The 17,351-nt window shown below is 40.8% G+C and overlaps 1 protein-coding gene across 1 annotated transcript in view; it reads left to right on the top strand.

The window, feature by feature from the left end:
* Positions 1-17,351, top strand: part of dgkb (diacylglycerol kinase, beta) — a 64,832-nt gene that overhangs the window by 19,809 nt on the left and 27,672 nt on the right. The window contains exons 9-18 of the mRNA XM_080767690.1: positions 1,655-1,772; positions 2,367-2,455; positions 2,738-2,854; positions 3,056-3,154; positions 3,498-3,599; positions 4,530-4,603; positions 5,531-5,605; positions 8,310-8,395; positions 9,385-9,474; positions 10,074-10,234. Of these exons, the coding sequence (XP_080623816.1) occupies positions 1,655-1,772; positions 2,367-2,455; positions 2,738-2,854; positions 3,056-3,154; positions 3,498-3,599; positions 4,530-4,603; positions 5,531-5,605; positions 8,310-8,395; positions 9,385-9,474; positions 10,074-10,234 (1,011 nt within the window). The remainder of the gene's footprint in view (positions 1-1,654; positions 1,773-2,366; positions 2,456-2,737; positions 2,855-3,055; positions 3,155-3,497; positions 3,600-4,529; positions 4,604-5,530; positions 5,606-8,309; positions 8,396-9,384; positions 9,475-10,073; positions 10,235-17,351) is intronic.

The raw sequence follows: 17,351 nt of genomic DNA, 5'->3' as shown, positions 1-17,351 counted from the left end.
TAGGACTATAGTTATAATAATAATAATAAAGAAATCACCATAAAAGTTTATCAAAAAATACATATTTAGCCCCGGCCCCTGTCCAAAATAAATCACAAAAACCGCTAAAACAAAATAATATAATAATAACACTTTTGCTTTCTGTAATAACAACCTAAAACACGAACCTTGGTTGAAAAAACCCAAAGTTGTCCTTTAAGTGGTGAAGTAAGTACAGTAATAGAGTAGAGTAAGTGTCCAGTAACTGGTCAGTGGTCCCTGCTTTCTAACCGGACCGCAAAAGAACATGGAGGCATGACCCTTGCAACTAAGCACAGGCCCACGGTGGTCTTGAGTAACAGGCGGCTGACAGGCTGTTACTGTAAGCGGCAGGCAGGTAGATCGCGACATTACACAAACTTCTGTTTTAAAATGTATTGTAGTTATTTTAGTTCGTATTTTAACACGATTTCCTCATACGAATGGAAACGCCAAAGTTATTTCTTGATTATAACAAATAATAATTAAAAAAACGGCCCTTGTGTAATGCCGCAATCTGTCTGCCTGCCTCTTAACAGCACTGTCAGCCTGTCACTCAAGACGGCCGTGGGCCTCTGTTTAGGCGCAAGGGGCCGTGCCTCCATGTTCTTTTGTTAGAAAGCAGGCGTCAGTGGTAGCCAAAAAAGGTTAGAAAGGTGAGTTGGCCTTATTTGGCCACCATGGTTGGTTACTGGATTGAATCTCCAGCCTGACTGAAATCTGTGAGGGGAAATGAATGGATAACACCCTCTCTCCTACTCAACTACTGCACATGTAAGCTCTTAGCACTTACAGTTGTAGGTTGTACTGTACAAGGTATGAATGTGTGAAATTGCAACTGAGTGTGAAGTAAGTTGAAAATGTGTGCTCAGGATCATCCTTGTGAATGTAGCAACTATTAACAACTCATAAATCATATGAAACACGTTGTCAGTTTTATGTTGATGTCTTAGACATCCATTTTCTTATTGTATTGATTCAGAGACTGATCAAATGCTACTACTATTATATTATCCACTAGATGGAGCCATCTAATCATCCTCTGTCTAGCACTGATGGTCTCCTGAGTATTGTCAGTTACACTCACTATAGAGTAGATAACAGTGTGCTTGCGTACTAGGGCTTTCACTTCTAGTGATTTTTACTAGTTGCCTAGTTTACTAGTCGACTTGTCGACTAGTTGTTTAACTACCTATTGTTTTTGTAGTAGTGTACATTGGTGACTATAATCTAGCATTCTAGCATTCTAGCTGAGGCCTACAAAAACGGGGGGAAAGAAGAAGTGTTTTTTATTTCCTTATCAACTAGTACCAGCAAGGTCAACTAGTGGATTTACTAGTCGTGAGCCTGTGACCCCCCAAAATAATCATATTTGAACTTGGGACACCCGACTCTGATAAGCATTTGGAATTGTAGGATTTGAGGCATGACATTTTGTTTGACTCGGTTCTACAGATAAATATTGTGAAAATTGCAGATCTACAAGATCTAGGCTATACAAGATCACATATGTTATATTATGTTTCTTATATTATTTGGCCCCCCCTTGGTGTCCCGACCCACAGGTTGAGAACCACTGGTCTAATCAATCTGCAATTACATCAATGAGTCAAACCTTCAGTCATTCTCCCTCCAGAATGTGAAAGACGATGGACAGCATGTATGGAGGTTGAAGCACTTCAACAAGCCAGCCTACTGTAACCTGTGTCTTAACATGCTGATCGGGCTGGGGAAGCAGGGACTCTGTTGTTCTTGTGAGTAACCATTTAGAGCTGCCACTATGGGCCAACTGTGCCACTGACACCAGTCAATCATTCACATGGCGGCCAAAAAAAGGGCTTCTAAATCCTAACATTTTTCTGAAAAACCCATGTTTCTATGTCAGTGGTGCTCAACCTTTTTCATATCAAGGATCCCCAGAATTATCTCTATTGGGCCACGGACCCCCATTTCAAAATATGTTGTTCCAGGGACCCCCCAGAAGCCAATATTTTAGTTAAAAATGTTCGCTCTGAAATGTATATTCAAAGATTTGTGCCACATTTTCATGACTTTTCAAAAATAGCAGACCTACAATCTCGTAGCGCGAGCTTGTAGATCTGCTATTTTTCAATAGCTAAAGTAGAACAGAATGCTTCAAACACCAAAAGGGGTTCCCGCCCAAAATGGATTAATAGGCTTCAACATTCTACAAGTTTACAAGCTCCTGTAATTATATCACTACACGAGTGCCAATTGTCTTGTGGTATGTGAACAGCATACATTAGATCAGAATAGCAAGTAAGTAAGCGTATACTTGAGGCACGTCCTTTCCTTATGCTCACTGTGAACTTTCTTCTTTTCCACAGTCTGCAAGTACACAGTCCATGAGCGCTGTGTGGCTCGCGCTCCGCCGTCTTGCATCAAAACCTATGTCAAGTCGAAGAAAAACACAGAGGTGTGGCAATTGGAGTGTTTACCAATCGGCACGCTTTGAACAGCAGTGCTCCATTCAGATTTAACCAAGGGCTTCTCTTCATCTAATGAAATTATAACAACTTGAGCTGCTACTAAGCATTGCTAATTACAGGATCATCCTGCCGTAAAGATGTGCACAATACACAAACTCTTTCTTTCTTTCTTTCTTGTGGTTGTCTTTATTTCTATTTCTTTAGTCTTTATAGATGTTTCTCCCTTAACCTCCTTATAACCGTTTGCTTCTCACCATGATGATCTGCAGGTGATGCACCATTTCTGGGTGGAGGGGAACTGCCCCACCAGGTGTGACAAGTGTCACAAAACTATTAAGTGTTACCAGGGCCTGACTGGGCTGCACTGCGTCTGGTGCCAAATCACGGTAGGATGCCACCCAGGGAGAAGCAGCCACCTCCTCATTATTTCCCCCACTGTTTCTTGTTGTTTCTGGATTTATGTTTTTTTTTTTCTTTGCACCTCTCAAGTCATTCCACCAATCGTTCTGTGAATGTACCACCTGAAAGTGCATAACACATTGTTATTGATACGAGTTGGCTGTTAATAACGTTTGTCACCTCTTCAGCTCCATAATAAGTGTGCCTCCCATGTGAAGCCTGAGTGTGACTGTGGACCCCTGAAAGATCACATTCTACCGCCCAACACGATCTGTCCCGTCGTTCTGGTGAGTTCACCTCACACCCCTGCTATGTGCTATCATGCCTTACAATGCATACTGTATACTGTAAGTTACCCACCCAAACTCTCTAGACTTAGTAAATCTCTGTTCGCTCTGGACTTGGACTGCTTTTTTCCCATTTACACCAAACCAGCTAGTGTTCCCCCCAGGATACGGATGCTGGGGTTCAAGTGCTTAACCTGTCTGTGTTCTGTGTGCATTTACATCTTTTAAATAAATAAAATGAACTGCGACAATGTAAAAATGGGACCGAAATAGTTCTGCTGTAGTGTACCTCTATATTGTTAGGGCTCACTTACACAACTGTTCATTCCCCCTTTGACCCCAGGAACGTCAGTCAACATTGAGGAACGACTCCAAATCCAGCCAGTCAAGCCGAGGGAAGATTCAAAGGGCCAACTCGGTCACAGTGGATGGTCAAGGACTGCAGGTGACAGTCAGCTTTCAAACTGTAGAATTACACACAATGTGGAGAAAAATGTCACAAATGGCTGACATACTGTACCTGTACAATCATTGCGCACTTGCGTACCTTTTACAGCCTGCCTTAGGCTTTAACACTACAGCCCTTGTTTGTCATCAGCATGTACATACAACAAAGTCCAGTTCAGTCGGATCATTACTAATATCTGTCAGCCAGCACACCGGCGATGAAAACCCGCCGCCCTCTGTGGCGACAGCTCGTCTGCACGTGGCTGTGAGAGAAATACAATGAATCACATCCCAGTCACATCCATCTCTGCCGCTCGCCGGCTAACCAGTGTAATAATCAGGATTATCATTTATAATTACAGGAAGTAATGGATCATTCCTGACTGGACAGAGAGCTCATTAATTCACCCCTGGCCTGCTGGGGTAGCAGACAGGGGGAGTTAAGCGCTTCATCTGTGTCAGGGAGTGCACCAGAAAACACACAGCTGAAGCACGGCGAGTGGTTGCACACTACGGCAGGGAGAACAGTTCAAACTGGTCTGCCGGGTTAGAGCTTGTTTACACTGCGTGCTGCGGGTCCCGCTTTCATCTCTTCTCTCGCCCTCTTCCTAATGTTTTAGCTACTGGGAAGGCCTCTGACACATGTCACAAAGCTCCTAATGTTTTAGCTACTGGGAAGGCCTCTGACACATTGGCACATGGCCAGTGAGCAAAATGGTAGAAAGTAACTACTAGGCCTATATGCTGAGATAGATGGCCTTATTTTTATGTGTGAGTGATATTTCCTATAACATGCTGCTGCATGGTTGTAATGAATAGCAAAAGTTGTGGAAGTGCTGTGTAATTTTAATAATATTTGTGGATGTGTCATGGCGAATTCTCCGGTCTCAAACAACTATCCCTTTGTGTTGCTTTGTCTCCTATTCAGATCACAACAATAGAGGGCACTCATCCTCTGCTGGTGTTTGTCAATCCAAAGAGCGGAGGGAAGCAGGGAGAGAGGTACGTAAGTGCACGATCTCACCATGTTCTTCCAGAGGCCTCTAAAGTCTGACAGTACTTTTAACTGGGACAGAGAGAGAGCATGCAGTAACAGCATGGTCCCTGACTGCCAAGTGCTTGAGGCTTACTTACCGGTAGTCAAATAAAAACACAATAACATTTACCTACTGCACCGGCCGCCTTGATGACAGGCCACCGCCCCTTCTCACACCCTCCGTGCTGTCACATGTCTGACTCGCACTAGCAGTAAAGACAGACCCCCCCCCCCCCTACTTCTTTAACCCAGGGCTAATTGGGTTATTACTGAAACATATTCATTCACTCCTTATTACACCAGGCCTCATTTGTTTAAATTATGAGATCAAAATATGACTTGAGCCAGTTGATGTAATGAAATTGAAATTAAAATGAATTAGTCTTTCTAATGGCTTCTCCTCAAGGGGACTTACGCTATATGTCGTACCCTGCTGCCCAGTCCACTGCCGTGTTACAATGTAATTGTGATTTTTGTTGGTTGTCTGCGCTATGTAAGACATTTTGAATCAAGTGCACAGGCAAAAGTTATAAATGTATGAATTGATCTTAGTAGATGATTGTTATCATACATGACTGGAAATTAATTGGTGTCAGAGTTACTAAGACAACAAACTCTCTTATGTCTTATGTGCAGTGTTTGACGTTATGTTAATCACACAGATTTGTGTGCATGAATGTGATGTGTTTCGCTGAAAAGTAATAGAAAAATCATGGCCCCTCATGCATTAGAATGTTCTTCTAAAGGGTGAGGGGGCGTGATTTTTCCATAACATTTTTATTTTATTTTTTATATATATATTTATTTATTTATTTATGTTTATTTTATTTGAAGGTGAAATATCCCTTTAATCCTGTTTCTTCTGTTTCTCCTGTGCATTCTCTATTCTTCAGGATTTCTAGAAAGTTTCAGTATCTTTTGAACCCAAGACAAGTGTACAACCTGGCCAAGAATGGACCAATGCCAGGGTAATCTCTCTTTACAGCTGCTTCCTATATACCACATACTGAAAGAGTGAGAACCACATTGTCTAGTGATCTGTTGTTGACGAACACGTTAATGTATTCTGCGCTTGCACACACATAATGACTGGGATCACATGCAAGAGTGGTCTTAGAATTAGTCCCTTCCCTCCATCCCCTCACATAATAGAGACACGGTTAAGGTGGGACCACACATAACAAATATTGGATATATCATGGTGGAGCCTTAATTCGGCGGCCAGTGTGTCAATATGCATATGCGCGTGTGTATATGTGGGGGATGTGAGTGCAGATGATTGACAGACAGAGAGGGATAACATTCTTACCTTAACACGTGTGATCACGCATACTAACAACAGCATATTGTTGCATCGCAGCGAGCAACATTGGATTTTGTGATTAAGAAAGTGGAAGGATAATTTACATAAGACTCCTTCACTTTTGCATCGGCATCCACCGCTGTTTGAAAAGTGAAGAGGATGCTTCTCTGCCCTGCCGTGATGTTGTTTGATTTTCATTATGATTTAAAAAATGTTTTTGCCGAAGTATGAACAGCAAGTGCAGGAACAAAGACTCCATGAGGTTTCACTAAGAATGTGAAGCTTCTAGTCTGACCTTGTCAGCTATGCTTCTTTTACATTTCTCTGCACGTGGCTGGAAGGCTTCACCTGTATTGCAAACATTGATGCTGCACTCAGAAGAACCCGGGCTTGGGTTGAGAGCATTCCAGATGACCCTGCCCTGCAGAAACCTTAGCTTGTTAATATTTTGTCAAGTGTGCGTAATACAGTGTGCATTAGCAAGGTGACCGGTCACCATTGGACGCTGCCGGCCGAGGCAGCCGTACACACTGCTGTCAATTAGCGGCCTTGCTAACATAATTATGCCAAATTAAGTGTTTGTTTCTTGGTATTTAAATATCCCCAAAGTTGCCTTTCATGTTTGCGGCCGTCTGTTTTGCGTCTAACATGGTTTGCAGTCCCAGTTGGAGAGTAATTGAGCGAATCATTTATCCGTCATACGAGACTTGGAGGCTGGCTCATTCAGTTAGGTCTTTGTTATTGTGAAGGAACGGAAGAGTTGGACTGAACATTGCCTGTCATGATCCAATTAGCTGTTGAACAGGCAGGCTAGCTCACTGAATAAATGACTGTCAGTGCGACATGTGTTATTTTGTGAGATTAGAGGGGCTTGTAGAGAAGCTGTACTGTACAGTGTTGTAATGGCTGAATAAAGGAGAGGACAACTATGTAAACCTTATGACAATTATGTAAACCTTATGAATTGTGTGCTATTATAATGATTTTTTTAATCATTATAATAGCACACAATTCATAAGGTTTACTTTTTTAGCAACTTTCAACCTGGCGTTCTTATTTTGCGCATGTCAATATAGGCAAAAGGTTTAAAAGAAATGGCGTCAGAATTGTCTCAACCATTGGCGCTGTGGCTCCCCTGCCAACATGATGCACGGGGTCTTTTATTTAGAAAATCCCGCAATTCACCCCAAATGAACCGGAAGCAAAATCACCAATATAACCAATGTTAAAAGTCATCAGAAGCGTTATTTATTGTAATTGTGAGGTAGCACAGGAGAATTCCATACTAGAAGGCTTTCTTACCTTTATTTGTAGTTGTTACGTCCCCATCAAAGAGGTCCAGGTGTTATTTTGTGCAAAAGTGCATTATTGGCTATTTCCCCTAACATAAGCCCTCAATGGGGGTTGGGTTTTTGTGCTAATTCGCTTATTTCCATCGAAATAAGTAGTGTAGTAGAAGTGTGCCGCTTGGGATACTATTTACATTATGAAGAGAGGATATACAAGAAATATATATTTTTGAGCGATGGAAATAAGCAAATTAGAACAACACCCCATTCAATGCAATGCAATTAAATGCAATTCATTGGGGGCTTATGGTAGGGGAAATAGCCAATAATGCGCTTTTGCACAAAATAACACCTGGACCTCTTTGGTGGGGATGTAACAACTACAAATAAAGGTAAGAAAGCCTTCTAGTATGGAATTATCCTTTAAGATATATGTTTGGGCTTCATTGGATAGTGTACAGTTTGGTGACAGGAAATGCGGGGTGACGTGCGGCAAAGGTTGTCGGGATCGGGAGTCGAACCCGCGACACACCGTCAGGCTGGCTTAGCAGCCTAGGTGCTACACTAGTTGCCCGAGCCAGCAAGGATTTTTTAAGGGCCCCTAACATCGACGTTCTGTTCAAACACCTCAATCTGAGGTGATTGAACAGAACGTCGATGTTAGGGCGTTGCCCATGGTGCCGGCCCGGTTCCGCCAAGACGCCCCGCGTCCGAAACGGTTGAGAAATGACAGAGTTACCGTGTGGTGGTCCCTCTACTGTACTGTACTGTACTGTACTGTACTGTACTGTACTGTACTGTACTGTACTGTACTGTACTGTACTGTACTGTACTGTACTGTACTGTACTGTAGTGTGTGTGTGTGTGTGTGTGTGTGTGTGTGTGTGTGTGTGTGTGTGTGTGTGTGTGTGTGTGTGTGTGTGTGTGTGTGTGTGTGTGTGTGTGTGTGTGCGTGCGTGCGTGTGTACACAATAACAATAATATAATCATCATCCCCGTCATGGCAATTAATACTTGCAACAGAAGGAGTAGTTCCAGGTTGTTGCGTAGGGCTGATGTGTTGACTTGTTGTCTCAATAGGTTGAATTTCTTCAGAGATGTTCCTGATTTCAGGGTGCTGGCCTGTGGCGGGGACGGAACAGTGGGGTGGATTCTAGACTTCATAGGTACAAACTAGACTTCATACTGTAAGTAGTGCACTTTAGACTACATAAGGTTGGTATAAACTAAACTTAAACTGTAGGTATAAAGTAGACTTCAGGTACAAACTATAGTGTTTTTGTCAGATGTAAATTTGTGAAACTGAATCAATTACAGTGCTTTTGAATGTAAGTGCTAATGTATGTACATTAATTTATGTATTTATTTATTAATGTATTTATTATTGTTTTGTATAATTGTGATTTATATATATATATATTTTAAATCAATCAATCATCTGCTGGACATTTCATTATATCGAAGACAAGCCATAAGTTCTTTGAAATCGGTCTCACACATATTTCATTTCAATATAAAGTTGTGTGTGCGTGTGTGTGTGTGTGTGTGTGTGTGTGTGTGTGTGTGTATATGTGTATATGCGCGCGCATGCATATGTATATATATATTGCATGAATGTGTGTATGTGTGGCCAAAATCACAAACTTTTTCCATAATCTCCCTATATAAAGGGATTGTATGACATTTGGAAATGCGTCATTTGTTTCATTAGTTTTGCTCTTATCAGCTGCAGTCTAGTTATTTTGGCTGAAATAGTAAAAGACGTTTGGTTCATTTATAAACACTCATTATGTGCATTCAAGTCTCCGTATTCAGGGGAGGTAAAATAGGATGATTATGTGAGTTGGAAAACGGCATATTAGTCATCATTTGAAGAAAATAAGAAATCACCTGCCAGAGTTCTATTTGGACTTGAAGACCTGTTACTTGTTCGACCTTTCAAAAATTGCCTCAATTTTTATCAATCAAAACAAAGAGAGGTAATAACCTTCTGGCCAAAATAATGTACCTCTTGAAATAAACAGAACAACGAGCCATTCATATTGACTTGTAGTTTAGCAACCCGGGTCTGCAAAATGGATTTGTGTTTTTTTTTTACGGTATGCGATCTTGTGGAATTGTTTTTGTCATGATGTTTGTCTTCTTGCTGCTCCAGATAAGGCCAACCTGGACCGGAACCCCCCTGTGTGTGTACTTCCCCTTGGCACAGGCAACGACCTGGCAAGATGTCTGCGCTGGGGAGGAGGTACGTGGCATTGGCAAAGCATTCACAGGAAGTGTCAAAGTGTAATGTTGAAATAATATACATTTCTTCAATTATATATATGCAGTATATATCTGTGGATATATGAATGAACAGAAGAGTTCTATTACAACAAAGCTGTCCCTTTGAACAAAAACAAAACAACAGCATCCATCAATTTATCTTAAAGATATACGTACAGCATGCATGCTTCTTGTCAACACAAGGAGTAAAATTACCTACTGCCCTGTAAAACGTGCCATTCGTTCAACGTGACGTTCTGTTTCAATGTTTCGCTTCCACGTCACATTTGTCAACAGGTGGAAGTCTCTTCAAATATAGAACACTGTCACATGAAAGGCCAATAACTAGATAATTCTAAATGATTGCTTCCATCAGCGTGCATGCAAGGTCCTATGCTGTATTAGTCATCATAGAAGCTCAGTGGGAAGACCAGGATGCTGTCACTGCAAGGGTTAGGGTCTGCCCATGCTAAAAAATACCATGGCATTATAAAGCACATTATAAGGAATACATGTTAGATTATACATGTTTGATTGTTATATTTAACATGTTTATTGTTACGCATCTGTTTATTTTAGGTTACGAGGGTGAGAGCCTACTGAAGATTCTTCGGGACATTGAGCACAGCACGGAGGTGATGCTTGACCGCTGGAGAATTGACGTTACTCACACAGACAAGGAAGAGCATGGCGACCCTGTACCGTACAGCATCATCAACAACTATTTCTCCATTGGAGTGGTGAGTTAGTCGGTCTGTTATATACTGTATAGCCTACTGCTGGGTCATGTTGTGCCAAGCAGGTGAGGCAGATTTTACTCTGAAAAGCCCCGCCCTTGCCTAGCAACGGCCGCTGTGTGTGATTTTAGTGATCACATTTATATCATTAAAAAGGACCTAACGACGTGTGGACACGTCTTTTAATTGTTAAAAGTGTATACAAATATATTTATTTGAAGATTAACTAAATAAACAGCAAATATAACATGTCCGTAAATATGAATGATCATCAGTCTGTAAGCAGTGCATGGGTGCAAGTGTATGTGCAGTGTGAAATATGCCTGTTCAAACTGTTATCGCTGCTTGCTGCTATATTTTTTGTACACTTTTTCACGCACAAACTTCTCTTCAACTGACATTTCAGATAATGGTCCATAGATTGTGTGTAGAACATTTCACGCAAATTGCTAAAAAATCCCAGCAGAAAATCAGGTTTAAGCAAAGGTCGGAGAACACAAAAGTTGTTCGGCATGAGGCATTTGTGTATCGCAGTTTTATTGCTGATGGTCAAAAGGTTAATGAACTATGCCTGTTCAAAGTTTGCATTTTCAATTGAGTGCTATAGCTCCACCCTTTTGCCAATGGCCATGGGCTTCGTGTCCTCACTGTTTGGCATAGCCCACTACCATATTGCCAAGTTTTGCGAAAACCAACAGAACTCCTATTTTTGGCAGAAGGAGAACAAAGAGACAGACAAATACAATAAGTAAGTAAGTAAGTAAATTTTATTTATAAAGCACCTTTCTTAACAATGTTACAAAGTGCTGTACAGTGACACAATAAAATCAGTCATAATTAAAACAGGACAGTAGAACAAGCAAATAAGAACAACATAATCAAATCAAATAAAATCAGAAAAATGTTCCCGAAATAAAAAGGTTTTCAGCAAACTTTTAAAAATATCCACAGACTCAGCATTTTTCAAAGTGCAAGGCAGGGCATTCCATAAAGTAGGTGCAACTACTGCAAAGGCACGGTCACCCATTTTCTTTCTCTTAGTCCCAGGAACTATTAGGAGGCCTTTGTCTGAGGACCGCAGGGATCTCACATTGACCTTGGGGGGCAGAAGATCACAAATGTACGGTGGGGCCAGTCCATGTAGGGCTTTAAAAGTGGTTAAAAGGATTTTAAAATCTATTCTAGCCTTGATGGGCAGCCAATGGAGTGTGGCTAAGACCGGGGTGATGTGTGCTCGACGGTTGGTGTTGGTGAGAATTCTGGCTGCTGTGTTCTGTACAAGTTGAAGTTTGGATAAAGAGGAGCTGGATAGAGTGGTATATAGTCCGTTGCAGTAGTCAAGGCGGGATGAAACAAAAGCGTGCATAATTTTTTCTAGGTCAGTGGGAGTGAGAATAGATTTTATTTTAGAGATGTTGCGTAAATGAAAGAAGCATGCCTGCGTAACTTTTTTGACATGGGGCTCAAGGGTCATCCTACTGTCAAAAAGTACACCCAGGTTTTTGGTTATTGTTTTGACATTTGCTGCCAGTGGGCCAAGGGACTGATGAATGGTGTGTGAACTAGCCTCTGGGCCAATGATGAGGATTTCAGTTTTGTCTGTATTGAGCTGTAGAAAGTTTTGTGCCATCCAATTGTTGATGGCAGATAGGCAGTCGTGCATAATTGAAATTTTACAGAGGTTGTCTTTCTTGAATGACAGATATATCTGAGTATCATCAGCGTAGCAATGATATGAGATACCTTCAAAGCTACTAATAAGGGAGCCCAGGGGGAGCATGTATAGTGAGAATAGGATTGGACCCAGTATGGGTTACACTTTAGGGCGCTCTCATCAATCAGAGGTGAATGAGACTTAAACGCATCTCATTGACAGCTTAATAAATAAGTAAATAAAAGCACTTGCTGTATAGATCATGTCATCACTCCTGTATCATGTACAGATTCTTAAATCCATGCCTTGATTAACATGAACCCTTATTAATAAGGGACCAAGAAGTCGCGTTGGGCTTGGTCCCTTAAATATACAACAAAAGAATATAATAAACACTGATGTACTGTATCTAGGCTGGCATTCTAATGTCAGTTTCAAATCAAATTGACATGAGAATAAGGGTTCATGTTAATCAAGGCATGGATTTAAGAATCTGTACATGATACAGGAGTGATGACATGATCTATACAGCAAGTGCTTTTATTTACTTATTTATTAAGCTGTCAATGAGATGCGTTTAAGTCTCATTCACCTCTGATTGATGAGAGCGCCCTAAAGTGGACGCACTTTGCATTGTGCCTTCCACGCTATCAGCACGGCACGCAGGCCCCTCCCTGACTATCTCCACGATAATAACACTGATTACACATAGCTCGTGTCAGCCATTACTGATAAATGTCAAGGGAAATATGGTAATTGACATTTACAGGTGGGGGGATATCTCCATATTGTGACATTCGTGCGTTGCAGGGAAATAAGTGACACATGCCCTTACAAATGCTAGTCGAATAACACAGACAGCCATGTGGGCCGTAATGATGATATTATAGGATATTATTTAGAAGACAGGTCCTGTTAACATTGTGATAGAGGAACAGAATGACTGTTATAGTCTGCCAATGATAATTAATGAACATAACATGGCCATGTGTATAGCAGAAAGTGTTCTACTTCAAAATAAATCTCAGAATAGGTCTAAGCTACTGTTATGGTAATGACTAGCCGGCATACATGTCAATTATTATAACCTTATGAGAATATATCATGAATATGCCAGTTATTATTTATAATATTGCATTTCTAACTATAGAGTATAGACCACAATGCCGTATTTGTACTACATATTTATTTAAAGACCTGCACTGGCATAAACTGGCCTATATCGCAGCGGTCGAGATCATGGATTTCACAATGCCACGCCAGACTTGTGTGTGTGTGCACGCGTGCGCACGGGCGTGTGCCGTATCGGTACTCTGTCTCCCTTTCTGTGTCTGTCTGTCTGTCTCTCTCTGGGACACGTTTAGCATCTTTTTCAAGTTTGAGGCAGAAAGTACTTTGGAAGTCTATGATGTCAGGCATCTATGATGTCAGCAATGTGTGTGTACTGTCTATATATCTTTACCCAGAATTGTGTGAGTGAAACAGTCTCTCTCTCTCATATGGAAATGCTGATGTCATATTGATAACATCCGCTGCTTATCAACATCAATATGATGTCACTATATTACCCAAATATAGAGTTCTACATTGCTCCAGACTGGCCTTCAAGTACTCCGATAACGGCTACTGCAATAGTATAGTAGTACTGTATGAGTAGAGCAGTATTTGAAGCTTGACCTTGACCTTTGACCACCAAATTCGAATCAGTGAATCTTTGAGTTTGATGTTTTGTTGATATTTCCTGAAATTTCGCATTAACAAGGTTGGGATGGACGGATGTACGGACGCTAGGACAACACAAACTCATGATGCCTCCAGCCACCACCGAGGCCGGTGGAGGCAAAATAAATAATTATGGTGCGTGTGACCAGCCTGGTCACACGCCAGCCAGTTATGACATATTTGATGCATTCCTTCAAATTTGGGTTTCAGCCCGATCCGAGGCCCAATGACTTCCATTATAAAGTTTGGTTTTGCCGATCAGTAGTCTCACATTACTAGTCCAAATGCTTCCATCATACAGTCTGGAGCAATGGAAGTTCCATTATGAGTCAAATATAAAGCGGAAGTGGAGCCTCCTCCCCACTTTCGTTTCGTCTTTACAGTCGCGCATATCCTAATATAAATAGAAATCTAAGTATAATATGCTTAGATCATTTCTATTCATATTAGGATAAATGTGCTTCGTTGCTTAGCAGTAATGGAAATAAAAAGATATGCTCTAAAGATATTTTAAAATATATTTTCGTGAACGGAAATAACAGCTTCCTTACTCGGATTTCGGGAGGTGTAGTTCCAGACTCGAGTAGTTGTCTGGATACGTGAGACTAGTCGATTAGGGAAGCCTATTCATACAGTACAATCTCCCGAACACACAATTTCGGTGTCTTTCTCAGACCTGCAGGTCGACAGATATTGATATCCGTTGTTTTTCGGTTCCCAAAAACCGTTGGTCCATCCAAATTGCCATTCGGCACTAATTAACTCAGGGTCATATGAGACACACACAACACGCCAAGTTTGAGACTACTTGTTCACACACAAACACACACACACACACACCATCTTTTAGACGCCACGCCATAAAAGATCATCAACTTTATAAACAGGGAATTATTGACGCCAGTGAATTTCTCCTTGCCGAGTGAATAACTATTGAAAAATGTACTTTTGACTGGCTACTTACATGAAGTCATTATAACTCTATTGTCTTAGATCTAACAATGGGATTAGTACCCAGCAGCCGTGATGATGACAAATGAAGTTGTTTGTGGAGGATTAAGAAGATTTTGAGCTCTCAATGGAATTGAGTGTGATATAATATTAATAAAAAAAACACTGCCACAAGTCAAGCTAATAATTACCTCAGAGATTATGCAGATGAAGAGAGATTGTTTCTGTAATGACATTGTCGAAATCAAAAGATCAGCAGTAGCAACCAAAACGTTCACATAGTATCGATTATTTAGGGAGTGTCATCACAAATTTGATCTTGACTATTTACTAATTGGCACACAATTTTACATTTACTCGTTTGAAATTATGATGGGAAAAAGTGGTTTGGGGAAGACGGGGCATGCAAAGCTGACAAAGCAATAATTGTACTTACACCTCAAAGTCAAACCACTGGTGCCATGATGAATGGACTGAAGCACTCACCTTACAACTTCCACTCTGCAAGCCATTTATATCTGAAAACAGATGATCCTTTCAAAAAAAAGAAAGGCTATCTTTTTTTTGTTAACGATTTTAACCTAAAAGGGCTTGATATACTTCTTTGCACATTGTGTCGCACACCGAAGTAGCCAATCAAAAAAAAAAAGCTGTTCCTATAAGCTCACAACACTTCGAAGCGTCATGTGAGCTTGTATATCAGCTATTTTTGGTGCGTAACACCGGCGTGCAACTAAGTAAAAATCACCCTTAACCTCCTGCCTTAGCCCTGTCACAGCCCAGTTGGATTGAGTATTAATGGAGCCATCCCTTTGGGAGGATGTGGAAGTGACGTGAATTGTAATGATCTCAATCAGGGCCAGGGGTGAGAGACAGAACTAATCACTGAGCTAGCTCCCCTACCATAATGCAGTCAGTCGCCCTAATGATCCTAGTGCTCCTGTCAAAGCCATTACTCTCCTCCTAGTGAACGGGCACATCATCAAACCGCCTGGGCCACTCATAATTGAACGAAACTTTGAGCAATGAGAGGACATTACACATGTCCAGTATTAATTTGGGTGCCAGATTTTTACAATGGTAATTATTTGAGGGCAGCTAGGGGGAAAGTGAGTGAATTGACGTTGGCTCACTGCCCCAAGGGGGTAAAAACAAGCTTTGAACATACGAACATGAAGGCGCTGATGGTTTATCGGCAGCATGTCAATAATCAATGGTTATACCAGGTGTGAAGTCAAGACCTGCTCACTGGCATCTGAGTCGAGACGAATACCAAAGGAGGTCAAGTCTAGATCGTTTGATAGAATTGCCAGTATTAGGCCTATCTGATTACATTTCGGTCATAATGATGTCAGTCATAGATTAATACAAACACCATCAATATGTCTTAGCAAATATACTGTGAGTGTGTGGCAATCAATTGAAATATGATGTAATAGAATAGATAGTGAAAGTAGCATACCGGTATACATTTGGGCTGCACAATTACTCAAACATAATCGAAAATCGTGATTTTGGTTTGCAGTTATGCTGTCATGAAACTGAACTAACTAAACTAATCAACAAAACATTTTATTTGGTAAGCTGTTTAGAGGCACAATCAAATCACATTCCATTACATATGGCACCAATAAGCACAATGAGCAACAAAGACATAAAATGAATTATTTGTGTATATTTCCACAAAAAATCATCATATACAGTACAACATTAAGCTAACAATAATCAGAATTATCCATTTAGTCATAATCATGTAGCCCTTAAACAAATAGTACATCATCAATCAACGTGAGGTGACAAGGCACTTTATTCATTCTGAAATCCTTGAGGCTTCATTCACACGTACCAAACACCAATCAAACAAATGTTTGGTGTTTTTTTTGGGGCCACCACAATGCTTTTCCAATGGGAGTCACATGGTTTGATCAAACATTTGTGTTTGATGAGGGGGAGGGGCAGAACACCACCAGCAATCGGCAATCAAACACAAACTCCCATTGGAAAAGCATTGTGGTGGCCCAAAAAAACAAAAAGACGACCAAACATTTGCTTGATTGGTGTTTGGTACGTGTGAATGAGGCCTGAGATAGTTTACTGTTGCCCTGCTCTAGTGCCACTTGTACGATCTTCCAAACCAAAGACAGGCAACCTTTCTTCGACTTTGCTGTTTGTTTTCAGCTATATTGTCCTGTTTGTAAGACAATCAAGTTGTAAGAAAGGTGATGGGTCGCACACACCAAGACCGCATTTTAGTTTTTATTCTTTATAACATCGAATGACAGACGTTTCGGCTGTCCAGCCTTCATCAGTGTTGATTTGAACGGGTAATGCACCATATAATAAGTCAGAGCGGTGATCACAAGAAAGAATATCTAAGAAAATCAAGTTACAATCTTTTATATTGTATATCCATCATCTCACCTTTCTGGCTCGTGTTGAAGCACAAGACAAATCTGCAGGGAGAATTATTCTTTTGGTCTTCTCTTTAGAGCATCCTTAAAAGACATCAAGAGAGGATCCATCAAATTTTCTTATTTACTTTTCTTGGCTTCTCCAATATTGTTGTACTGAATGCTAGCAGGGGGTCTTCCCTGTGATTGTGGTTTCAACAGAGAGGGTCAAAGCAGATTGCTGCAGTGGAACAAACCCAAAATGTTGTACTGCAACTCTTATTCCTACTTCTTATTAGTTATTGAGAACTTTTTTGTGTTTTGTTTTGCTTTTGAAACCTATGTACACTCTACTGTAACATTATCTATGTATTATACATGTTTATGTACAGTATTGTGTGTG

This window comes from Protomyctophum bolini, assembly GCF_963924005.1.
Source record: "Protomyctophum bolini genome assembly, chromosome: 7".
Classification (NCBI taxonomy): domain Eukaryota; kingdom Metazoa; phylum Chordata; class Actinopteri; order Myctophiformes; family Myctophidae; genus Protomyctophum; species Protomyctophum bolini.
This window is presented reverse-complemented; position numbering and strand designations above follow the sequence as displayed.